The sequence below is a fragment of the Thamnophis sirtalis genome, unplaced genomic scaffold (assembly GCF_051295495.1).
Source record: "Thamnophis sirtalis isolate CommonGarterSnake01/CBP01778 unplaced genomic scaffold, rThaSir2_p1.2 scaffold_4, whole genome shotgun sequence".
Taxonomy (NCBI): domain Eukaryota; kingdom Metazoa; phylum Chordata; class Lepidosauria; order Squamata; family Natricidae; genus Thamnophis; species Thamnophis sirtalis.
Genome location: NW_028261384.1, coordinates 138,177,380 through 138,203,303, shown reverse-complemented (window position 1 = coordinate 138,203,303; position 25,924 = coordinate 138,177,380). Strand labels below are relative to the sequence as shown.

General features: G+C 47.0%; 1 protein-coding gene across 1 annotated transcript in view; it reads right to left on the bottom strand.

The window, feature by feature from the left end:
* The window catches only part of CUNH14orf93 (chromosome unknown C14orf93 homolog), a 34,598-nt gene that overhangs the window by 7,537 nt on the left and 1,137 nt on the right, over positions 1-25,924 (bottom strand). The window contains exons 2-6 of the mRNA XM_087714220.1: positions 12,325-12,918; positions 10,056-10,322; positions 8,514-8,575; positions 4,284-4,387; positions 3,496-3,608 (exon numbers count right to left, since the gene is read on the bottom strand). Of these exons, the coding sequence (XP_087570346.1) occupies positions 3,496-3,608; positions 4,284-4,387; positions 8,514-8,575; positions 10,056-10,322; positions 12,325-12,828 (1,050 nt within the window). The 5' untranslated portion in view covers positions 12,829-12,918. The remainder of the gene's footprint in view (positions 1-3,495; positions 3,609-4,283; positions 4,388-8,513; positions 8,576-10,055; positions 10,323-12,324; positions 12,919-25,924) is intronic.

The window sequence follows — 25,924 nt, the reverse complement described above, 5'->3', positions numbered from 1 at the left end:
TAATAACGGCAGCAAGACTGTTGGTGGCGCAATACTGGAAGAAGGAAGACCTGCCTACAACTCAAGAATGGACATTGAAAGTTACAAATTTCGCCGAGATGGCTAAAATATCCGTGACCCGTCAAAAGCGCGTTCCACAAAAGCGCGCTCGACGAAATCGCGTATGTGACATCATCACAACGCGACGAAAAAGATCGAAAAATTGAAATAAAAATTAAATTACAGCAAGCCGATTCACATAAAGGTAAGGGTTAGGTTAAGGGTTAGGGTTAGGGTTAGGTTAAGGGTTAGGGTTAGGGTTAGAGCGTTAGCGTTACGTTTAGCGTTAGGTTAAGGGTTAGCGTTAGGTTTTTCGTTACGTTAAGGGTTAGGGTTAGGGTTAGGTTTAGGGTTAGGTTAAGGGTTAGGTTTAGGTTTAGGGTTAGGGTTAGGTTTAGGGTTAGGTTTAGGGTTAGGTTTAGGGTTAGGTTTGGGGGGGTTAGGGGAAGGTTTTAGCTTTATTTTTACATTTTTCGATCTTTTTCGATCTTTTCCGTCGCGCTGTGATGACGTCACATGCGCGCTTTCGTCGACCGCGATTTTGTCCTCCGCGGTTTTGTGGTAGAACCAAAATATCGGCATATCTTAAAGATCACTCAAATAAGAGATATAAACGAGGCTGGAAAAAATGGATTGACTACATACAAAATAAATACGGGACCAAGAAATTCCAGTTAGCCTATGCTTAAGATCAGGAATGATTTAAATTGTTTAAAGTTAGCTTAGCAGGAGGAGGCTAAGATCAATGTAGAGATGTTATTAATTTCTTTATTTCTTTTTTCTCAATAGATTTTAGACTGTGTCTGTTAAAAATCTATACCGTGTACGGGTTCTGGGAAGTCGGGGGGGGGGGAAGGAGGTGGGGGGTCGGGGGGGGGAGGGAGGGATATATATTAGGCTAGACACGATGTGTTAGATCTCAATGCAATGTGACTTCACATGTATACTGTTTTTCTTTAATTTTTCTTTAAAAATAGGATAAGCCAAGTACATTAACATATAGTGGAAATACACCAAGGGAAGGAGGAGTTGGAAAGAAGAAAGATGGGTAGAGAGGGAAGGGAGAGAGGGTGGGGGAGGGAAGGCGAAAAGGAAGTGGGGGAGCGGTTCTGGAGAGAGGAGGTAGAGGGGGAGGGGAAGTAGGGTAGAGGGGGATGATGGAGGGAAGATAGAAAGTTGGAGGGTGGTGGAAGAAAGAGGTGTATGGAGAATGGAAGAGGTATATTGGGCTTTCATTTTCTGGGGCATTGTTGACAAGAGGAATTGATGCAATTATTGTTTAATACTGTATGGTGTATACATGTGAGTGTATGAAAATGAAAATAAAATACAAATTCCGGAAAATATATATATATATATATTAGATTTTTACAACCCCTGGTAAGCCCCAATTATGGGAGGAAGCTAACTGCTTCCATCATCTGTCAATCGGCTCGTCACAAGAGTCCATCACGACAGAAACCCAACATTTTTACTGTTGCCTTTGTTATATTTGTGTTTTTTTATTTGTGCTGATAAATAAATAAAGGGAGACTAGTATAGATCTATTTCAAGCTATTTAGCTCTCATCAGCTAGCCATACCCTTACTGGGAATTGAACCTGGGCTATATGACATACTAGGCAGACTTCTTAGCCATTAGGCTGATAACGGATAAGAGCCTGTGGCCTAATGGCTAAGATGTCTGCCTAGTATGTCATATAGCCCAGGTTCAAATCCCAGTAAGGGTATGGCTAGCTGATGAGAGCTAAATAGCTTGAAATAGATCTATACTAGTCTCCCTTTATTTATATATATATATAAAGATCTTGTCTTGTTTTGGGGGAAAGGGCTTTTTCTCGATAGATTTCGGTGGAATATTATTGGTGCAATTTCCCCAGCTTCAACATTTGGGTTAACGGACGTCCTCAAATAAAATCGGTGGAAATCTGTATTGGCTTTTAAAACGCAATCAAACCCCACCCCCTTAAGTAATAAAGGAATCATTATTGGATCACCCGTAACCAAATAACAGAGTTGGAAGGGACCTTGGGGGTCTTCTAGTCCAACCCCCTGCTCAGTCCAGAAACCCTTTACTATTTCAGACAAATGTTGTGCAAGCTCTCCAATGTCACCCCTAGTCTGTCTCTTCAATAGATTAAACCCAGTTCTTGCAACCGTTCTTTATATGTTTTCGCCGCTAATCATCTTGTTTGCTCTTCTCTGCACTCTTCCCAGAGTCTCAACGTTGTTTTTTTTTAATATTGTGGTGACCGAAACTGGATGCGATATATGTGTAAAAAGGCTTAAAGGTAAAGGTTCCCCTCGCACATATGTGCTAGTTATTCCCGACTCTAGGGGGCATTGGTGCTCATCTCCGTTTCAAAGCCAAAGAGCCAGCGCTGTCCGAAGACGTCCTCGTGGTCGTGCGGCCGGCATGACTAAACGCCAAAGGTGCATGGAACGCGGTTCCCTTCCCACCAAAGGTGGTCCCTGTTTTTCTACCTGCATTTTTATGTGCTTTCGAACTGCTAGGTGGGCAGCAGCTGGGACAAGTAACGGGAGCTCACTCCGTTACGCGGCGCTAGGGATTCGAACCGCAGAACTGCCAACCTTTCCGATCGACAAGCTCAGCTTCTTAGCCACTGAGCCACCCTTTGTAGAAGGGTGGACAAAAATAACAAAATAACAGAACTGGGAGGGACCTTGGAGGTCTTCTAGTCCAGCCTCCTACTCAAAAAGAACTCCTTATGCAGTTTCAGACAACAGGTTCTCCAATCTCTTCTCAAAAACCTCCAGTGATAGAGAACCCACAACTACTGAATTAACCACTGATTGATTGTCCTTTCATGTAATTTCTCCTTAGTTCTTGGTTGCTGCTCTCCTTGATTAGCTTCCATCCGTTGCTCCTTCTTCTGTCAGGCCTGCAGCCATATTCCTCTCGGATCTTTCACCTGCCACACCTTCTATTATTCTACTACGCCTTTTCCATCGTGGGAAAATGGGAGGGGGGGATTGTACGGAGTGAGATGGTAGGTAGCCAAAACAAAATTCTTTCTAGAAAACCAAGGTCATCCTTTGTCTCTGCACCTTTGCACCTGACCGGAACTGGATGGGTGGAACTGCCAGCATTGGCAGTGGAAGATTGGACCGTGTGATGGGTTTGTGGGTGTGGGGGACAAGATCTTAAACTTTCAACTGGGTGGGGGGGAAACGGGAAGCTTTCAGATTCGGGTTTTCCCAGATGTGCCAACATGGCTGTCTTAATAAATACTTTGCCTTGGACTCTGATTTACTTTTGGATGCTATTTGGAACCCGGACATCTTCCTGTCTTCAGGAGCTTTAGTGAACAGGTGCCCCTCCCCTCTTCTTTGGGGCAACCCCTCAAATATTGGAAGGCTACCATCATGTCACCCCCAAGTCTTTCTTTTCACTGGATTAGACATACCCCAAATGCATGGAATTGCTAAGGCTTACCCGATACCGCCTGCTGCGTAATTTCTTCTCCTCTTTCTCCTTAAGCCCTTTGAACGGATTAAGAGAATTCCGATATTCACGCCGCTTGGTCAGGAAGTAGGCCACGCAAGCACCTAAAAGGAGAAAACGTCGTCTGTGCGTGAGTTGTGCAGCAATCAGCAATCCAGAAGGCAGAATCAGGGTCTAGACTCGCCAGAGGCCGCTATAAACGCATCTCTGCGTAAACAATTCAACAATTTCAAATATCATCCATCAGTTGCAGACTGAATGCCGGCAGCTGTTGCTAAAGCCGAAAAAAATATTCAGTTTAGCGAAGGACAGAGACGTCATGTTTTTTTTCCCCAGTGGGGCTGGGGGATAAATTTGGAATGCGGTCAGTCCTCGCCGTACGACCACGATTCCGTTCACAAATTTCCGCTGCTAAGTGAGCCATGCGTGCGAGTGCGGATTTGCTCCATTTTACGGCATAGTTAAGCGACTGACTGCTGTTATTAAGTGAATCCGGCTTAACATTGACGTTGCTCGTCGCAAAAGCGGATCACTTGACCCCCCAGGGGCTTTGCAACCGTCATAAATTGGAACCAAGGGCCAAGCGTCTGAATTTGGATGACGTGACCAGGGGAATGCTGCAAGGTTGTGAAAAACTGATCCGAAGTCACTTACTTCAGGGATGTTGCAACTTCCAACGGTCACTAAATGAAGCATCGTAAGATGAGGAGCACCTGTACATTCTAGCACCCGGAATCCAGAAACCGGAAGGATGGGTTTAAAAACAAAACCCAGCTCACCTTTGAGTTCCTTATCGGTATAATTATGGTGATTGGAGACCAATTCGTGTTTGAGTTTTTCCAGCAAAAACTTCACTACGGAAATATTCCAGGATGATTTAATACTGGAAAAGAGGGAAGAGAGTAAAATATTCAATGAGGAACTTCAAAAACGGTACTAAAAAATTAGCATAAATCACAATCATCATCAACAACCCCATAATCCATTGCGGAGTGGAGTCTGAGCAACTGAATGGAGCTAACAGAGTATTTACTGGCCAGCTGCTGTACCTGTCGCCAATGCGGAGTTATATTCAGCAGATATATTCTCATTGTGCTCAGAGAGAGAAATACAGTATCTGCCTCTATCTAAGATCGAACTTGCAGCCTCCTGATTGTGAGGCTAAAGCTCCACCTCCACCACTTTAGCATAAAAGCCCAATAATATCAGTAAAAGACCAATACTCAGAGGTGGTATTCAGCCGGTTCGGACCGGTTCGAATGAACTGGTAGCGGAGATTGCTGGTGGGCCTGACCACCTGTCCTGGCTCTTATGCCGTCCTTTTTAGTCGTGTTTTTGAGGCCAGGTGCATGAGTGGAAGGCACACGCATGAGCAAAGCACATGTGCGGAAGGCGTGCACAGAAACAAAATGCATGTGTGGAAGGCTGGGCGCACGCATGGAGGTGCACACATGGGCGGGACGAACCGGTGATAAAAATAAGTGAAACCCACCGCTGCCAATGCTGTACTTACAATAGCAATAGCAGTAGACTTATATACCGCTTCATAGGCCTTTCAGGCCTCTCTAAGCGGTTTACAGAGAGTCAGCATATTGCCCCCAACAATCTGGGTCCTCATTTTACCCACCTCGGAAGGATGGAAGGCTGAGTCAACCCTGAGCCGGTGAGATTTGAACCGCTGACCTGCTGATCTAGCAGTAGCCTGCAGTGCTGCATTTAACCACTGCGCCACCTTGGCTCTTGGGGAATGCCTGGGGAAAAGGCACGCCTTTGTGGCATTAAATATAGTTAGCCCTCAACTTTCAACACTTTGGTTAGTGACCTGTTGTGGCCCAGCAGGAGCCGTTGGAGCTGCCACCAGACTCCGACGGTGAGGGGCCCTATGAGTTGGCTCTGGAGGATGTGGAGGACCCTGGACAGGGTTCCGACTCCAAGCAGGGCGCAGAGAGGCTGGTTGGCCACCAGGAGGCGCCGGAGCCTTGGACCAGTGGGGAGGAGACAAGGGAGTGTGATCCTGACGTCATGCATTGGAGCAGTGGGGAGAAGACAAGGGAGTTGGTCCTGGATGCCCGGCAACGGAGAGCTAATAGGCGTAAAGAACAGTTGTGCCGTTACAGGAGATAATTGCACTCAGCTGGTGGTAATTAGGCTCCCCTCAAGACTATAAAAGGAATGATTGTCCACACGCTCGTTGCAGGAGTCAACGTATTTACTAGAGCTGGAGAACTCTCGTGGCTAGCTTGGCAGGCTGGATTGCTGCCAAGGTTAGTCTGTGCTGGATTGCTGCCAAGGTCTGGTCTGTGCTGGATTGCTGCCAACGTCTAGTCTGTGTGTTAATAAATCCTTGAAGTATTTTTGTCTCGGCGTGCTTTGGTGTGTGAAGAGGGGCGGTCAGAACAGTGACCTTTCGAAGTTACAACAGCACTGGAAAAAGTGACGTACGGAAATTTTTCACCCTTAGGATCATGCTCCTGTGACCAAAATGGGGATGATCCTGATCACCGACTCACATTTACGACGGCCGCAGTGTCCCGTGATCCCCTTTTGCGACCTTCTGACAAGCGAAGGCGACGGGGAAGCCCGATTCACTTCGCAACTACACAGCTAACCTGACTGCAGGGATTCACTTAAGAACCGTGGCAAGCCAGGTCGCTAAGATGGGGCGAAAATCCACTGAGCTGACTTGCTTAGCCACGGAAATGTGGGGCTCAGTTGCGATCGTGAAGTTGAGGACTAAGCTGCGCAGTTTTAAATTTTTCACAGGAGAGGACGGCTCTCGGTTGATGAAGTGGTTTTTTCTTTTGCGTTATAGATTTATCATCAATAAATCAGACGCTGCTGATAACAAGGGATTATGGGATCCACTTATGGAAGCAGGCAGCCAGATGAATGGAAGAAAAATCTTGGCTGGGTTTGTGCTTGCGACAACAACAAAACACCCATCGTGACCCACGGCCAGGGTTGGCATTCCCTTACTTTCCCTACCAGTTCACAGATGTGAGCACGCCCACTCCGTACACGCGTGTGCTTGGCCTTCCGTGCATGCACTTTGATCGCGCGTGCAGTTTGCAAACTGCACGCATGAATGCGGCTTGAAAACATGCATAAATAGGACACTACCGGTTCGGGCGAACCGATCCGAACCGGCTGAATCCCACCTCTGCCCATGGCATGCACAAATGATAAAAAAAAACACCACACCATCAGGATGTCATGTCCCCCGTCGGAGCCTGAATCTGCAAAGGAGGATGACCCAGAGCTGGAGCCAAGGGATATCGAGGGGGCGGCTTTGTTGGAATGGGTTCCACCACAAAACCACGCTCGACTAAACCGCGTAGCTGACGTCATCAACAGGGCGACAACAGCGCGGAGACAGAAGCACGCTGTAAACCCTAAACCTAAAATTAACCCCTAAACCTAAACCTAACCCCCCTAAACCTAATCCTAAACCTAACCCTAAACCTAACCCTTAATCTAACCCTAAACCTAACCCTAAACCTAACCCTAACCCTAACCCTTAACCTAACCGTAAACCTAACCTTTACCTTAAGTTGAATCGGCTTGCTTTCAAAGCGCTATTTAAAGCGCCCTTCTTTCTCCGTGCTGGCTGTTGTCGCCCTGTTGATGACATCAGCGACGCAGTTAAATCGGGCGCAGCTTAGTCGAGCGCGGTTTTGATGGGTCACGGTTGGAATGTGGGGAGGAACAGGATGAGGCAGGCAAGGGCCCCTCAAGATTGCAACAGCTTGCTAGCAGGCAGGAATGGGAGCAGTGCGACCGAGAGAGCGATGAGCAAGGACTCCCACCTCCTGATCCATGAGCACGGAGAGTGGAGAGAAGGCATGAACAGCGCAGGCTGACTCGACGGCTTGGGAGGAGAGCACCCTGCCCCTGTTCCCAAGACACATCTGGGGACTGGGATTTAAGCTGATGCTGTGGCGAGGGGCGTTTGTTGGGAACAAACGCTGAATGAGCGGAGTTTTGTGTGCCGTTGTAGATGTCCGGCGTTTGCAGGACTGCTTGCTTCTTCCCTGGTTTGTGGACTTATTCCTTGCTTCGTGGACTTATTGCTTCTTCCCTGATTCATGGACTCGGTGCTTTGTTTGCTGCGCTTACGACTTTTCCTGCCAAAGTTGAAGTGAATCACTGCCCTCGTTCAATTAATCACACGGTTGTTGAGTGAATCTGGCTTTGCATAGATTTTGCTTGTCAGAAGGTCGCAAAAAGGGATCACGTGGCCCAAGGACACAGTGGTGGGTTACAACTGGTATGCCCCGGTTGTACGGGTGTACCGTAGCCTGCTGGGAGCACCAAGTACCATTCCGGTACGGTGCTCCGGAGGGCCCACCTGCCCGCCTGCACTCCTTACCAGTATTTGAAGTTTTCGAGACTTCCGCACAGGCGCATGAAGTGCACGGCGCCTGAGTGACCCTCCACCGAGCAGCTGGAGCATTGCGGAGGCATTGCAGAGCGTCACGGAGGCGTTGCGGCGGTAAGTATGCAAGCGTGCACTGCGCACGTCCATGTGGTGAGCGCCCGGCCCTGTTGCACCGTAGCGGTTGCAACAGGATCCGGAACCCACCACTGCCAGGATACGACGACCATCATAAATAGGAGTCCATGGTCAAATGTCTAAATTTTGAACATGTGATCATGGGGATGTTGCAACGATCGTAAGTGTGAAAAATGGACCTGTCCCTTTTTCCAGCACCAACTTTGGTTCGTCACTAAACAAATGGTTGTAAGTCCAGGATTATCTGTAGCAATAGCACTTACATATCGCTTCGCCATGCTTTTACAGCCCATTCTAAGTGGTTTACAGAGTTAGCCCAGCAACCTGGGTCCTCGTTTTACCGACCTCGGAAGGCCGGAAGGTTGAGTCAACCTCAAGCCGGTCCGGATCAAACTTCTGGCAGCGGGGCAGACTCAGCCTGCACTACCCCATTCTAACCACTTGGGCCACCACGACTCTTTTTACTTGCAATTAGCAACGCCTGGTTTTTCCTCACCTTTCCGCACCGTCAAAGCGTTTTTCGTTGGCGACGTGGTTGTGAACGTTGTGGACCAATTTCTACCAAGGGAAAGAGAGAAGAATGTGAGGATCGGATGAACTACCGTGTTTCCCCTGAAAATAAGACCCACCCTGGAAATAAGCTGTAGCCTGATTTTTAGGGTGGGCCTAATATAAACCCTACCCCCAAAATTAGCCTGGGGATCGATGTGGCCAGCATAAGAGGCAGAGAGCGTGAGGGGGGTGATGGTGTCTGGCAGCAATCGAAGTCCATGGTGAAGTGCAGATACGTCTGAGCATGAAGGCAGAAGCAGAGGGGAGACAAGTGAACAGGACGTGCGGCGTGACTCATGGGAGCCTCGCAGGCGGCTTGCACAGTGGGCACCGGCAGCTGGTGGAGGTAGAGGCACAGGGGTGGAGGCAGGCGATTCCAATGCCCCGCGTGGGCACCTACCCTGGTACAGCTCTGGGGAAGCCGAGAGTTGATGCGACACAACGCAGCACGTTGGATCGCCTTCTTCCACCCCTACCCTGCCTCAACCCCCAGCATGTACTTTTCACAGTTAGCTCCGGTTTCAGTGCCCTGAAACGTCTAATATACTATCATTTCTCCGTTGGGGTGAAAAGTATTTGGGCGCCTCTGGGGCACTTGGGAACATAGAGAATCACTTTGTTCCCAAGCGCCCCATAGGCGCCTAAACACTTTTTACCCAGAGGGAGACAAAACTTCATCTGCTTGCAAATGGAGTGCTTCAAAGCTTCCAGCATTCCGTCATTTCCCGGTCCAGATGCTGTAAACCATTGTGGCCGCGAGCAAGCAGATGGTAGGAGGGAGGAGGTCGCAAAATAAGACAGCCCAGAAAATAAGACCTAATGGTTCTTTTGGTCCGAAACGATATACTGTATTTTTCGAAGTTTAAGACGCACCAAGATTTTGAAGAGGCAAATTTTAAAAAAAGTTTTTGCCCTCTGCCGACCTCCCAAAAATGGCCCGTTTTTCACAAAAACGGGCCCGTTTTTTTTTTAAAGGCATGAATAGCCTTTAGGAGGCTTGTAGAGTACTCCTGGCGGGTGCCCTCCCCAAAAACGAGCAAAAAAACCGGCCCATTTTTCAAGAAAATGGGCCCGTTTTTTGTCAAAAAAATTGCATGCATAGCCTTTAGGAGGCTTATAGTGTGCTCCTGGGGTTGGGGGGGGGGCAAAATTGAGCAAAAAGCAGCCCGTTTTTGCTCATTTCTGCCCTCCCCAGCCCCCAGGAGCTCTCTAGAAGCCTCCTAAAGGCTATGCACAACCATTTTGGTGTAGGAGGCAGGATTTGGGGAGGCAAAAATGCTGTATTCAGTGTATAAGACGCACCCAGATTTTCAGCCTCTTTTTTTGAAGGAAAAAGGTGAGTCTTATACTCCGAAAAACACGCGATATCTTACTTTCAGTGAAACACGGTATCATGCCATGGGTCCCAAGTGAGGAAAAACACAATTCAGACAAGGCACGTGTCTTGTGGGTCACAAGCTCACTCCAAGGAAGGGAATCGACTCACAGATAAGACCAGATCCCTTTTGCGCCTGGCGTTCTTCTGCCCAAGGTTTCTGCTCCTGCAAGGGAGACCAGTGAAGCCTACGCAGAAATGGGGTTCACCGTTCGGGGTCTCCTTGTGAGTCGTGCTGCTGGGGGATCCCTCTGGACAGGAGGTGGGCTCGTCCAGAGGTTGGAGAGGTGGCTGATGGGCCATCTGTGGGGTAGGAGAGGAAGGAGGAGCATAGACTGGTGGCAATGGAGCATCTTCTGCAGGACATCCCTCGGCTACCTGGCGGGAGAGGGAGAATTATACATACACATCCTATGCAAACATGTGTCACCTTTGCTAGAAGTCCTCGGCTTACGACAAGGGAGCCCCAAATTTTCAGGCCTAAGCGAGACAGTTGTTGTATGAATACAGGTCGTCCTCTACTTACAACCACAATTGAGGCCAAGATTTCTGCTGTTAAGGGAGACATGGGTTAAGAGACTGTTGCCCTGTTTAACGATCTTTCTTGCCTCCGTCGTGAAGCAAATCACGGCAGTTGATAAGCTAGTAACCCAGTTGTTAAGTGAATGCGGCTCCCCACATGGACTTTGCTTGTCAGAAGGTCGCAAAAGGGGATCTCTGTTGTGGCCCACCAGTGGCCAGTGGAGCTGGTGGCAGACTCAGACTATGAGGAGGGTGGGGAGGAAGATGGGCCAGTCCTGAAGTCTGGGGAAGGCTCTGCGTCGGAGGTAAAGATGGTGCCAGGGCCATCCAACAGTTATCAGCTGCCTTTAGAGTCGGAGAACAGTGGGGCAGAAGAGCAACTGGAGCCTGTTCCCGATGTGTGCATGCACAGAGCTGCCAAGTGAAGGGAACATTTAAGGAACAAGGGCTGACTCGGGAGTAAAGACACAGGTGGACGGTGAATGGGTCCACCCCAAAGGGAACAAAGAGGAGCGAACAGGGAGGGGAGTTTGCAGGAGACAATTAGTTCAATTCATTAAGGTGAAGATCAGTTCCTGACAAGTAATTGCTGCCACCGCATGGTGTTTGGAAGATATCGGCCTGGCAGCTCTCCAAGCCTGATAAAGGTCTGTAGTTGTGAAATCTCATGAGAGACTGTTGGCTGGGACTTTGCGGGAGAGGAATTCTCTTTGGACCTTGAGGCACAGCAACGGTCGTAAGTATGAACCATCTGCCAAGCATCTGAATGTTGATTACATATCCAGGAGGGATGCTGCAAAGGTTGTAACTGTGAACAAATGGTCCTAAGTCACTTTTTCCAGTGCCGTCGTCCCTAAACAAACTGTTGTAAGTCAAGCGCTAGCTATCTGGACACTCGGCAACTGACATGTGTTTACGACAGTTGTAGCACCCCAGTCATTTGAGATTCCCTTTGGCAACCAACCCAGATGGTGTTCGACAGGTAAAATCAGTGAGAGAAGCCGGGATCACTTAATGACCACATGATTCACTTAACAACGGTAACAATCAGTGGTGGGTTTCAGGGGGTACACCCTGGTACGGTGCTTCGGAGGGCCCACCTGCCTATATTTGACCCAACTGGCCCATTTGCGCATTGCACGCAGTATACGGGGCCTGTGTGACACTCCATCGAGCAACTGGAGTGTCGTGGGCGGTGGGTGCGCATTCTGTACGCAGCGTGTGTGCACGTGGTGGACGCCCGTCCCCGTCGCAGTGTACCAGTTGCGACGGGATCTGGAACCCACCACTGGTAGCAATTCACTTAACAACTGTTAAAAGGGAAGGTGACAAAATTGGGCACAGCTCACTGAACAACTGCCTCGCTGAGCAGTAGAAATTATGGCCATAAATTGAGGACTAGAAAAGCAAAAGCAAAATATACAATGCTCTGAGCACACTCTGAGCAAAGTCTCGTTGGATCGCCTGCGAAGGAAAATCCTGCCAGGCCCAAATGAGCACCCGAGGCCGGGAGGCATCTCGCTGGAAGATTTTCCGCACTCCTTTGCTGCTAACTCCCACCCCACCCCTTCTTGGCCCCAATTCTTCATTTGCCTCGAACAGCGCCAAACCCAGTTGCAGCTCGGCTTGGGATGGCATTGCCAACCGTGCCACTCTGTTTGGCTCTCATTGCAGCCTCTCCGCCCCGGATCTGGCGCGACTCCCAGACCGCCACTCTCTGGAGAGCCGGTTGGCAGGAAGCGCGAGAAACACCATCAACTATTCATGATGCCATCTGTGCCCGACCGGAGGGATAGGATTATGGCGTGGATTTTTATGAGGTGGTAGAGATGGAGGCCCGCGATTTTAGGCTACGTACTCCAAGGGCCGGCACGGGCGAGAAGGCCAAAGGTTCAGGCCGCCCCACTGCAGCCGACGCGGCACCCAGCTGCTTCAATTCTTCGATGACCACCTGGACGCCATTCCCAAACTCTTCGGCCTCCAGTTCCTCCTCGTTTTCGGGCTCCTCGGGGAGCTGCAGGGGGCTGGCTTTGAGGGCCATGACAGGCCCCTGGCGCAGAGCCGCCATGTCTTCCTCGAGACGTTTCAGGGCTTCGTTGTTGGCCTTCGCCAAGCTGAGCGCCAGTTCGGCTAAGCTGACGGCCTTTTCGACCCGCTGGTAGATGACGTGGAGCAGCTGTTCTGAGGACTGGACCGCCAGGCCTGTGCCCGTGATGGTGATGGGGGTGCAAGGAGGGGACGATGGGGGCGGGGGTGGTGGGACCGTGACGGGAACCCCTGGCTCCTGCTTGCAAGTGCAACAGCAGCATTTGGCTTCATTAGCGTGAGGTGGGGAGAACAAGATGGTGGCGCTGAATGACATCGAGAACGGGATCTCAGATACTGTAAAGGGAAGGTGACCCCAGTATGGAGTGGAAAGCCTCAGGTTGCGGTTCGGCGTGTAGACACCAGTCTGCCGAAGGATGGATCAAGGAAAATAAAGCAGCTGGATGAGTGTGACTTAGCATCAGATTTTCTGGAACAGCCTGGAGATTTCGAACCAGGGTCTCTAATCCAGGGGTCAGCAAGCTTAAACACTCAAAGAGCCACAGAGGTTCTAACCAGGAGCCCCCCATTCAATTTTGGAGCTGATTGGAAGTCCGGTTCCCCCACCATAGAGTTTCCTCCTAGTGTAGCATCCTTTTTCCTCTACCTGTCCTTGTGGAGCCGACCAGCAACAGGGAGCCACAGCAGAGGGCTGAAAGAGCCACATGCGGCTCCAGAGTTGCAGATTGCTGACCCCTGCTCTAACCAATTTCTACTAGCCAAGGGGAGCAAAAGAGAACCAGCTTGGTTTAATGGTGAAGGCATCAGGCAAGAAGTGAGGTGGCTGGGAGTTCTAGTTCTGCTTTAGGGTGAAAGCCAGCTGGGTGACTGTGGGCCAATTACCAGCAGGCTGTGAGTTCTGGTCTTGCCTTAGGCAGGAAAACTGGCTGGATCACTTTGGACCAATCACCAGGAGACAGTGCCTTAATTACCTTAATTATGTTTTGCCTTAATTACAAAAGTCACTGGGTGACTTTGAGCCAATCACCAGGAGATGGTGAGTTTTAGTCCCACCCAGGGGTGGGTTCCAGCTTCTTTTACTGCCGGTTCGCTCAGGGATGCGCTTCAGGTGCGCGCGCAGGATGCACACTTGATGCATGCTGCACATGCATGCACAGAAGTAAAAAAATGGCTTCTGCGCATGCGCTGAAGGAAAAAAACAAGATGGCGGCACCATAGATGCTGACGATAGAACCAGTTCGGGCGCATATCCATCCGAGTCACTACCTACTCGGTCAAGCCAGGCCAAACCGGTAGGAACCCACCTCTGGTCCCGCCTTAGGCATAAAAAGCCAGCTAGGTGAGTTTGGATCACTAGGAGATGGTGAATTCTAGTCCTGCCTTAACTATGAAAGTCACTGGATGACTTTGAGTCTGTCAGCCTCTGTTTTGCTGCTTGCTTTTCGGCTGCCATTGAAACGGGGAGGGAGGGCCTGGTAATTGGGTGAGGGAAATAATCTGTACAGGAGGACTGTTAATTGGAAGTTGTTCTCACCATCTTCTGCGCATGTGGCAAGGAGGGGAGTTTCCCGCCAAGGCCAACTGTCCAGCATTCCAACCTGATGATGATTTTTGAAAATGTCTCCCACCTGACAGCTGTGGAGATATACGATTGGACTATGGACTGGGGTTACCAAGGGGAAGGTGAATGAATCATGTATTGATATCTATTGCTTTCGCGCTCTTTTGCTCAGATCCAGCTTTGCTTAACTTCTCATCACTTTTAATCAGTAAAAGTACACTTAATTCTGAAAAATGGAGTCGAGTGGTTTCTTTCTTGGTTATTAAGTGAAGGAGCCGTGACAGAGTCAACCAGGAGACTGTGAGTTCTAGTTCCATCTTAGGCACACAGGTTGACTGGGTGACTGCCAAAAAAAAACAGGGTACTGTGAGTTCTAGTCTTGCTTTAGTTATGACAATGGGCTGGGTGACTTTGGGCCAATAACCAGGAGAAACCTGAGTTCTAGTCTTGCCTTAGGCATGAACGCCGGCTGGGTGACTTTGGGCCCAGCCCACCTCACAGGGTTGTCACTGTTGTAGGGGCTCTTGGTGGAGGAAGGGACGATGGCTATGTTTCATCAAAATCAGCAGACAAATAAATGAATAAACATTCATAAAGTGGCTGGAGCCACTTCCCATCTTAAGGCTCGCTTCAGCGGCCCTTCGAAGCCGAAAAGACTCCTTCAGAACAGATCCTTCAGCGTCTCTCCGCTTTGCCGACTCTTGGCTCTTACTCCGCAGCGTCGGAAACTCTATTAACTCGCTTGCTGACCTCTTGTAAATTTTATTCATGGCCTCCTGAGTGTCTTGTCAATGGACTCTCGCAATTAACTCAGCGCTGGGAGGGGAGCGGCGCGGGAAACTACCGTACGAGCACTGGGGTTTTCAAAAACAAGCATTTCCCCGGTTAATGGAAATATTCTGTTCTGGCCTGCCAGCAGCCAGGGGACTCGCCAGCCGATTCGGACAGGGAGGAGGTTGTGGAGGAAGCTGGGCCAGTCTTGGAGTCTGGAGAAGGCTCTGATGAGGGCTCTGTGTCGGAGGCAGAGAGGGGGGCCAGAGCCGTCGGACAATTATCAGCTAACTTTGGAGCAGTGGTGGGTTCTGGATCCCGTTGCAACCGGTATGGTGCAATGGGACCCGGCGTCCACCACATGAACACGCCCAGCGTGTGCATGCATACTTACCGCCTGCGACGCTCCAGCTGCTTGGTGGAGCATCGCGCAGGCGGCGTACGTTCCGCGTGCGTGGAAGCCCCAAAGAGCTTAAATACCGGTACAGAGCGCAGGCGGGCAGGCGGGGCCTCCAGAGCACCGTATCGGAACAATACCCGGTGCTCCCAGGCAGGAACCGGTACGCCCGTACCAGGGCGTACCAGGCGTAACCCACCACTGCTTCGGAGTCAGACATCAGGGAGACAGACAAATAGCTGGAACCTGTTCCCAGTGTGCGCATGCGCAGAGTTGCCAGACGAAGGGAACAGCCAGGGGTGAAATGCTACCATTTCAGGCCGATTCTCCCGAACCGTAGTAAAAAATGCTAATGGTTCACAGTAAAAAAAATACTAAAAAAGGTTAAAAAAAAACGAAAACGTTCCGACTATCGTACGTCGCATAGCTGATCTTTGAAACTTTTTTTTTTTTTACTTTTTAAGCATTTTGTTTACTACAGGGTCTCTGGAAATGTGGGGGGGGGCTCCGTTTTTGCTCCCAGCAGGCTTTCTTGTAGCCTGCTAGGTCAAAAATGTGGGGTGGGCGGTGCTGGAAATGAAAGAAAAAAAGAAAGGGAGAAAGAAAGAAAGAAAGAAAGAAAGAAAGAAAGAAAGAAAGAAAGAAAGAAAGAAAGAAAGAGAGAAAGAAAAAGAAAGAAGAAAGGATAGGAAGGAAGGACTACAAACTTGGCACTAGAAGCAGCTTCAGGGGACAATCCAGGGCTGGAAGGGACCTGGAGGTCATCTAGTCCAACCCTGCTTCAGCAGGACATTGTCTTTTGATCCCCCAGTTACGTGACTACATAGCCACGCCCACTCAGTCACATGACCCCCACCAAGCCACGCCTACCAAGCCATGCCCACAGAACCGGTAGCAAAATGTTCTAGATTTCATCACTGGGAACAGCTAAAGAACAGGGGTCGACTTGGGACTAAGGCCACAGGTGGATGATGAATGGCCCCTCCCAGAGGGAATAAAAGAGGAGCGAAAGGGGAGTGGAGTTTGCAGGAGGCAATTAGTTCGCTTCATTGATTCGTGACTCTCAGAGACTCCTTGGCAAGTTTTGCAGATATCGGCCAGCTTCCGCAACAGTCCGAAACTTATCAGAAAACCCGGATAAAGCTGTGCCACATTGTCAGGTTACAGCTCATCCTTGACTTACAACTGTTTGTTTAGCGTCCGTTGGAGTTACTATAAGCACTGAAAACAGAGCTCTTTTCACTCTCTCTCCTCTTTCCCCCTTTCTCTTCCCCTCTTCTTTCTCTCTCTGCCTCCCCACTCTTTTCTTTCTCCACTTTCCCCCTTTCTCTTCCCCCTCTTCTTTCTTTCTCTCTGTCTCTTTGCCTCCCCACTCTCTCCTCTTTCCCCTTTTCTCTTCCCCTCTTCTTTCTCTCTCTGCCTCCCCACTCTTTCTCTCTCTCCTTTCCCACTTTCTCTTCCCTTCTTTTTCTCTATCTCTCTCTGCCTCCCCACTTTCACTCTCCCACTTTCTCTCCTCTTCTTTCTCTCTTTCTGCCTCCCCACTCTTGTCTCTCTCCTATTTCTCCCTTTCTCTTCCTCCCTCTTCTTTCTCTTTCTCTGTCTCTCTTTGCCTCCCCACTCTCTCTCTTCTTTCCCCCTTTTTCTTCCCCTCTTCTTTCCCTCTTTCTCTCTCCCTCTGCCTCTCCCCCCTCTCCTCTTTCCTTTTCTCTTCCCCCTTTCTCTCTCGTGTTTCCCTCTCACTTCCTCCTTTCTCTTTCTCTGTCTCTCTCTTTCTGCCTCCCCACTCTCTCTCCTCTTTCCCTTTCTGTCTCTCTGCCTCTCCACTCTCTCCTCTTTCCCACTTTCTCTTCCCCTCTTCTTTCTCTCTATCTGCCTCCCCACTCTCTCTCGCTCCTCTTTCCCACTTTCTCTTCCCCTTTCTTTTTCTCTGTGTCTCTCTGCCTCCCCCTTGTCTCTCTCCTCTTTCTCCCTCTTTCTCTTCCCCCTCTTCTTTCTCTTTCTGTCTCTCTTTGCCTCCCCACTTTCTCTCTCTTCTCTTTCCCCCTTTTTCTTCCCCATTTCTTTTCCTCTTTCTCTCTCCTTCCTTTCTCTCTTTCTCTGTCTCTCTCTCTCTGCCTCCCCACTCTTTCTCTCTCTCCTCTTTCCCTTTCTCTCTTCCTCCTTTCTCTCTCTTTCTGTCTGTCTCTCTCTGCCTCCCCACTCTTTCTCTCTCTCCTCTCTTTCTCTCTCCCTCCCCACCTCCCGTGATTTTATTTTCTTCCGCCTTTGATGAAAAGTGCCGGGGAATTGAAAACTTTTCAACTAATGAGTGATCTCTGAGTGGATTTGCAAGAACAGGAGCCTCAATATAAATTGCCACTTATTCACTAATCTCGCAAAACATCTCCAGGCTGTAACTAACCGGCTGAATGTCAGTCGGGAGACCCATTACCTTTCGCCTCTGTTCATGCAACACACACACAGTGGTAGGTATCAGAATCACAGAGTTGGAAGAGACCTTGGAGGTCATCCAGTCTAACCGCCCATCCAGACAGGACACCCTAACACCCATGATGGCAAATCTATGGCACGCGTGCCACAGGTGACACACAAAGCTCTCTCTCTCTCTGGGCACATGAGCTGTCACCCCAGCTCAGCTCCATTGGGCATGTCTCTCTTTCTCTCACTGTATCTGCCTCTTTCTCATTCTCTCTCTTTGTATCTCTGCCTCTCTCTTTCTCTCTCTCTGCCTCTTTTTCTCTGTCTCTCTCTCACTGCCGTTGCCTCTCTCTCTTTCTCACTCTCTTTGTATCTCTGCCTCTTTTTCTTTCTATCTGACTCTCTCTCTCTTTGTATCTCTGTCTTTCTTTCTCTTTCTCTCTCTGTCTCTTTTTCTCTTTCTCTCTTTGTATCTCTGCCTCTATTTCTTTCTTTCTCTTTCTTTCTCTCTGCCTCTCTCTCTTTCTCTCTTTTTGTATCTCTGCCTCTTTTTCGTTCTTTCTATCTGCCTCTCTCTCTCTGCCTCTTTCTCTTTCTCTCTGCCTCTTTTTCTCTTTCTCTCTCATTGTATCTCTCCCTCTATTTCTTTCTTTCTCTTTCTTTTTCTCTATCTCTGCCTCTCTCTCTCTTTGTATCTCTGCCTCTTTCTTTCTCTTTGTATCTCTGCCTCTATTTCTTTCTTTCTCTCTGCCTCTCTCTTTGTATCTCTGCCTCTTTCTTTCTTTCTAACTCTGCCTCTCTCTTTTTCTTTCTCTCTCTCTTTGTATCTCTGCTCTCTCTTTCTCTAGCTCTCTGCCTCTCTTTCTCTGTCTTTCTCTCATTGTATCAGCCTCTCTCTGCCTCTTTTTCTCTATCTCACTCTCTTTGTATCTCTGCCTATCTTTCTGTCTCTTTCCCTTTCTTTCTCTTTCTACCTCTGCCTCTTTCTTTCTCTCTGTATCTCTGCCTCTTTCTGTTTCCCTCTCACTCTCTATATCTGCCCCCTCTCTCTCCATCTATGCCTCTCTGTCTGCCTTTCTCTCTCTCTCACACACACACACTGAACAACACCAGCTGGTGTTCGGGTCTCTACCGCACATGCGCAGGGCGCATGCAGGGGATGTGCCCGTGCATGTCGGGGGGAGGGGGCAAGGCACATGGGTGAGGTGGCAATTGCATTGCATTTTGTGGCCTCGCGCAGCATCCCGTTTTGGCTTCCAGGTTGATGCAGGAGGCTTTCCAGGCCCAAATCAAAGCCCCAGTGCCCCATTTTGGGCCTGGAAATCCTCCTGCACCAACCAGGGAGCCAAAAATGAGCAAGGGAGGATGCGCACGCATGCATGGGGCACACCGGTGTGTGTGTGTGTGTGTCACATGTGCATTTTGTCGTCGGCCCCTGACAACAAAAAGTTTACCCATCACTGCCCTACACCGTTTCTGACAAGATGGCAGTCCAGTCTCTTCTTGAAAGCTTCCAGTAAATGAAGCTTTCCACAACTTCTAGTGGCAAGCTGTTCCACCGGTCAACTGTTCTCCCTAGTCAGGGAATTTCTCCTTACTTCTAGCTTGAATCCTCTCCTTGATCAACTCAACCCGACTCCCGGGTTCACCGATGTTTTTCCTGGCTGTGGGCACGGCAGGCTGCGGCCTGTAATAACCCCGGTGAAAACGAATCTTAACTCGGGAAAGATGGGCTCTTAAAAAAAACACCCCTGAATGGCTTCCTCTGAAGCACAGGAGGTCGTGGGAACGCTTCGTCCATCTTTGGTGTGTGTGGGTGTGTGTGTGTGTGTGTGTGTGAGAGAGAGAGAGAGAGGGAGGGAGGGGGAGAGACATAGACAGAGAAGCATAGATACAGAGATACAGAGAGGCAGAGATAGAGAGAGCGCGAGAGAAAGATAGAGAGAGAAAGAGGCAGAGATAGAGAGGCAGATACAGTGAGAGAAAGAGAGAGAGAAAGAGACAGAGACAGAAAAAGAGATAGGCAAAGAGAGAGAGGCAGATAAAGTGAGAGAAAGAGATACAGAGAAAGAGAGCAACGGAGAGAGAAAGAGAGGCAGAGAGAGAGACAGAGAGAGACAGAGAGACAAATAGAGTGAGAAAGAGAGGCAGATACAGTGAGAGAAACAGACAGAGAGAGAGAGAAAGAGAGGCAGAGAGAAAGAGAGACAGAGACAGAAAAAGAGACAGAGGCAAAGAGAGAGGCAGATAAAGTGAGAGAAAGAGAGACAGAGAGAAAGAGAGCAACAGAGAAAGAGAGAGAGGGGCAGAGAGAGAGAGAAAGAGAGAGGCAGAGAGAGAGAGAGAGAGAGAGAGAGGCAGATACAGTGAGAGAAAGAGACAGAGACAGAAAAAGAGATAGAGAGGCAAAGAGAGAGAGGCAGATAAAGTGAGAGAAAGAGAGACAGAGATAGAGAGAGAAAGAGGCAGACATAGAAAGAGATAGGCAGAGATACAAAGAGAGAGTTAGAAAGAGGGACAGAGAGAGGCCGATACAGTGAGAGAAAGACAGAGAGAAAAAGAGAGGCAGATATAGTGAGAGAAAGAGACAGAGAGAGAAAAAGAGAGGCAGAGATAAAAGAGAGAGAGAGAGACAGAAAAAGAGAGAGAGAGAGAGGCAAAGAGAGAGAGGCAGATAGAGAGAGAGAGAGAGAGAGAGAGAGAGAGAGAGGCAGAGAGAGAGAAAGGTAGAGATACAAAGAGAGTGAGAAAGAGAGAGACAGAGGCCGATACAGTGAGAGAAAGACAGAGAAAAAGAGAGGCAGATATAGTGAGAGAGAGAGAGAGAGTGAAAAAGAGACAGTGAGAGAAAGAGAGAGAAAAAGAGGCAGAGATACAAAGAGAGAGAATGAGAAAGAGAGAGACAGATACAGTGAGAGAAAGAGTGAGAGAGAAAAAGAGAGACACAGAGAAAGAGAGAGGCAGAGATACAAAGAGAGTGAGAGAGAAAGAGAAAGACAGAAAGGCAGATACAGAGTGAGAGAAAGAGAGAAGGAGGAGAAACTGGGGTTCAAAATCTGCAGACGGCTTTGCCAAACAGATCAAACAGACTTGACCTTGGAGGTCATCTAGTCCAACCCCGCCACCCAAGCAGGAGACTCCATCCTTTCTGACAGACGGTTCTCTAGTCTCTTCTTGAAAGTATACCGCGATGGAAGTCTTTAAAAAAATCCAAAGGAAAGCCCAGTTGCCTTGGGGACAACCATGGACAACCTGGATGCCTTGAAAAATCTTCCCGTGATGAAGCTTCCCACAGCTTCTGAAGGCAAGCTGTGCCGTCGGTTGATTGTTCTCAGTCGGAAATTAAAAAAAAAAAAATCAATAAAAAAATCATCCGGGTCGACTCGTTCACACGACGCGCGCTCGACCCGTGTTCCGACTTCAAAGGCTGGGATATGGAACGCCGCGGCGCCCAACGTTCCATCCCGCGTGTACAGCGCAGGCAGAAGCGCGCGCGTCCCAGCCCAGCCAGCCGCCGTGTACACAAAGCCCAGGGCTCCTAACTCTCCGCCCCTTTCTCTTTCCCATTGGCCGGCCTGCGGCAGCCGGACGCGTCTCATTGGCTCCGAGTCCTGGCGCTTTGCCCCGGAGACGAGAAAAGGGAGGGGGGGGAGGAAATCCAGAAGGGAGAAAGGGGCCGGCTGCGGGAGGTTCGCGAGGCTGGAGGCTCGGGGACTTTCGGCTTCTCTCGTGTTTTGAGCCGGCCGGCCGGTTCCGAGCAAGCGATGAGAGTTTTTCCTAATTGCCCCCCCCCTTTCTCCTGCTTGAGCAGGGGGCTGGACTAGAAGATCTCCAAGGTCCCTTCCAGCTCTATTCTATTCTATTCTATTCTAGCCTCTCTTCTCTTGTCCTATTCTATTCTAGTCTCTATTCTACCCTGTTCTTCTATTCTCTAATCTAGTCTAGTCAATATTCTATTCCTATTCTCTTCTCTGTTCTATTCTAGTCTAATCTGGTCTAGTCTCTCTTCTCTTCTCTATTCCATTCTATTCTATTATCTATTCTCTTGTGTATTCTCTCTTCTTTTTTCTTATTCTATTCTATTCTTAGTCTATTCTATTCTCTTCCTATTTATTCTCTTGTCCTATTCTATTCTAGTCTCCTATTCTATTCTCTATTCTAGTGTCTATTCTATTCCTAATTATTGTCTTGTCCTATTCTCTTCTCTTCTCTACTCTCTTGTCTCCTTTCTTCTCTTTTCCTATTCTATTCTAGTATTCTATTCCATTCTCTATTCTAGTGTCTATTCTATTCCTAATCATTCTCTTGTCCTATTCTATTCTCTCTTCTCTACTCTCTTGTCTCCTTTCTTCTCTTTTCCTATTCTATTCTAGCCTCCTATTCTATTCCATTCTCTAGTCTAGTGTCTATTCTATTCCTAATTATTCTCTTGTCCTATTCTAGTCTAATCTCTCTTGTCTCTTCTATTCTCTCCTCTTCTTTTGTCTATTCTCTTCTTTTCTTGTCCTATTATATTCTCTCTTCTCTTCCCTATTCTATTATCTTGTCCTATTCTATTCTAGTCTCCTATTCTATTCTATTCTCTAGTGTCTATTCTATTCTATTCTTATTTATTCTCTTCTCTATTCTCTTGTCCTAGTCTAGTCTCTCTTCTCTCTTTTCTTTTGCCTATTTTCTTCTTTTCTTATCCTATTCTATTCTCTCTTCTGGTACTCTTCTCTTGTCTATTCTATTCTCTTGTCCTATTCTATTCTTCTATTCTATTCTTTCTAGACTAGTCTCTATTCTATTCCTATTTATTTTCTTCTTTATTTTCTTATCTATTCTATTCTAGTCTCTATTCTATTCTATTCCTATTTATTCTATTCTCTTCTTTTGTCTATTTTCTTATTTTCTTGTCCTATTCTATTCTCTCTTCTGTACTCTTGTCTATTCTATTCTCTTGTCCTATTCTATTCTATTCTATTCTTCTATTCTATTTTCTAGTCTAGTCTCTATTCTATTCCTATTTATTCTCTTCTTTATTGTCTTATCTATTCTATTCTAGTCTCTATTCTATTCTCTTTTCTCTATTCTATTATCTATTCTATTCACTATTCTCTTCTCTCTTCTCTTTTGTCTATTTTCTTCTTTTCTTGTCCTATTCTATTCTCTCTTCTGTACTCTTCTCTTGTCTATTCTATTCTCTTGTCCTATTCTATTCTATTCTTCTATTCTATTCTATTTTCTAGTCTAGTCTCTATTCTATTCCTATTTATTCTCTTCTTTATTGTCTTATCTATTCTATTCTAGTCTCTATTCTATTCTCTTTTCTCTATTCTATTATCTATTCTATTCACTATTCTCTCTTCTCTTTTGTCTATTTTCTTCTTTTCTTGTCCTATTCTATTCTTTCTTCTGTACTCTTCTCTTGTCTATTCTATTCTCTTGTCCTATTCTATTCTATTCTATTCTATTTTCTAGCCTAGTCTCTATTCTATTCCTATTTATTCCCTTCTTTATTGTCTTATCTATTCTATTCTAGTCTCTATTCTATTCTCTTTTCTCTATTCTATTATCTATTCTATTCACTATTCTCTTCTCTCTTCTCTTTTGTCTATTTTCTTCTTTTCTTGTCCTATTCTATTCTCTCTTCTGTACTCTTCTCTTGTCTATTCTATTCTCTTGTCCTATTCTATTCTATTCTTCTATTTTCTAGTCTAGTCTCTATTCTATTCCTATTTATTCTCTTCTTTATTGTCTTATCTATTCTATTCTAGTCTCTATTCTATTCTCTTTTCTCTATTCTATTATCTATTCTATTCACTATTCTCTTCTCTCTTCTCTTTTGTCTATTTTCTTCTTTTCTTGTCCTATTCTATTCTCTCTTCTGTACTCTTCTCTTGTCTATTCTATTCTCTTGTCCTATTCTATTCTATTCTTCTATTCTATTTTCTAGTCTAGTCTCTATTCTACTCCTATTTATTCCCTTCTTTATTTTCTTATCTATTCTATTCTATTCTCTATTCTCTATTCCATTCCATTCCATTCTCTATTCTCTATTCTCTATTCTCTATTCTCTATTCTCTATTCTCTATTCTCTATTCTCTATTCTCTATTCTATTCCATTCCATTCTATTCTATTCTATTCTATTCTCTCTTTTCTCTTCATTCCAAAGCATCTGAAATAAAACAGACCAGCATCCCTGCAACATTTCCCCAAATGCCCCCCCCCCCCCAAAACCTCGAATACAATTCTTGGTTGTGTAAACAGAGGCATAGAATCAAAACCACCCGGAAGTATTAGTACCACTTTGTAAATTCTTAGTAAGGCTGCAGTGCACCAGTACCCAGTTCGGACTGGTTCGGCGGCCTGGCTTGCTGTAACTGGCAGGGACAAAGGCCCGCCACGCCCCTGAACTGGTTCCCCAGGTGGGGCCATCTTTATTTTTTGCTTCTGCGCGTGCCCTGGGCCGCACCTGTGCTGGTCGCTGCATTGCAAAACAGATGTTGAGACTTGGCTTAAAAATGGCAAAGAAGAGCAAGATAAATATATATAAAGGAATAATCGAATTGAGCTTTCGGGTGCAAATTACATTTTAGGCCTTGAAAGCTTTTCTCGATGCACCGGTGGTCCCTGAGGGACTCTTCAGGGACGGGGGAGACCCACCAAAGGGGGGGGGGGAGCTCAAAATCTTGAATTTAAACAGGATTTATATTTCATCGCCAGCGTCTTTGGTTCATTCTGCGAGGCCCCGGGGCGTGCAAAAAAAAAAATCAATCAATCTCTTTGCAACCCTTTGCAATCAAGGCAGGGTTGGGTCAGAATAGATGCTGGAAGGGACCTTGGAGGTCTTCTAGTCCAACCCCCTGGCTCAAGCAGGAGAACCTATACCATTTCAGACAGGTGGCTGTCTTTTCTTAAAACATCTCTCTTCTGGTGGCAAGCTGTTTCCACGGGTTCATTCTTTCCACTGTTAGGAAGCTCCTCCTTAATTCCAGGCGGCTTCTCTCATTGGTGAGTTTCCATCCCTTACTTCATATTTACCTGTGGCTCAATGGCTAAGACGTTTGCCTAAGATGCAATACAGCACAGGTTCGAATCCCAGTAAGGGTATGGCTAGCTGATGAGAGCTAAATAGCTTGAAATAGATCTATACTAGTCTCCCTTTATTGAGATGAGATTGAGATTGAGATGCTTTATTTGTATGCCGCCCTTTTCCCTGCACAAATCAGCACAAATACAACACAAATGTAACAAAGGCAACAGTAAAAAATATTGGGTTTCTGTCTGGATGGTCTCTTGTGACGAGCCGATAGACAGAGAATGGAAGCAGTGAACTTCCTCCCATATTTGGGCATACCAGGGGTTGTAACACTAATTACATACCTATTTCCCTGGCTCAGCTGATAAGGAGGAGAACTCTGTGGCTTAGTGGTTAACACATCTGCCGAATATGTAATACAGCCCAGGTTCGAATCCCAGTAAGGGTATGGCTAGCTGATGAGAGCTAAATAGCTTGAAATAGATCTATATTAGTCTCCCTTTATTTATTTATCAGCACAAATATAACATATATATATATATATATATAGATAGATAGATAGATAGATAGATAGATAGATAGATAGATAGATAGATAGATAGATAGATTATATATATATATATATATATATATATATATATATATATATATATATATATATATATAATCTATCTATCTATCTATGTATCTATATCTATCTATCTATCTATCTATCTATCTATCATCTATGTATCTATATCTATCTATCTATCTATCTATCATCTATCTATCTATCTATCTATCTATCTATCTATCTATCTATCTATCTATCTATCTATCTATCTATCTATCTATCTATATGGCTCCAGGCCTCCAATCGGCCCGATTTCCCCTTTTTTTTTGCAAACGGAAATTCTGCTGTATGAAATAAATACGGACTGTCACTCAGATGCCACTTCCTACGGCTAAAGATTACCATTCCTCGGCAAGTTACCTCCTCTTTAAAAAAAAACAACACCTTTCTTTATTCTTTTAACGGCGGCGGAAACCAAGCCCAAAACAGCTCCGTTAACCAGGCGCCTGGATTTTGAGTGGCTGGAGAATAAGCAGACAATTCAGGACCGATGAGCTTGGGGATGAAAATGAGAATATTGAATAAGATCCACATCGTCTCTCACCAACCCAAAATGAAAACCGAAAGGGAGATTTCATGACGCGTCGCGCCGAAAAATCCCCGATTGATTTTTCAGTTCCACCA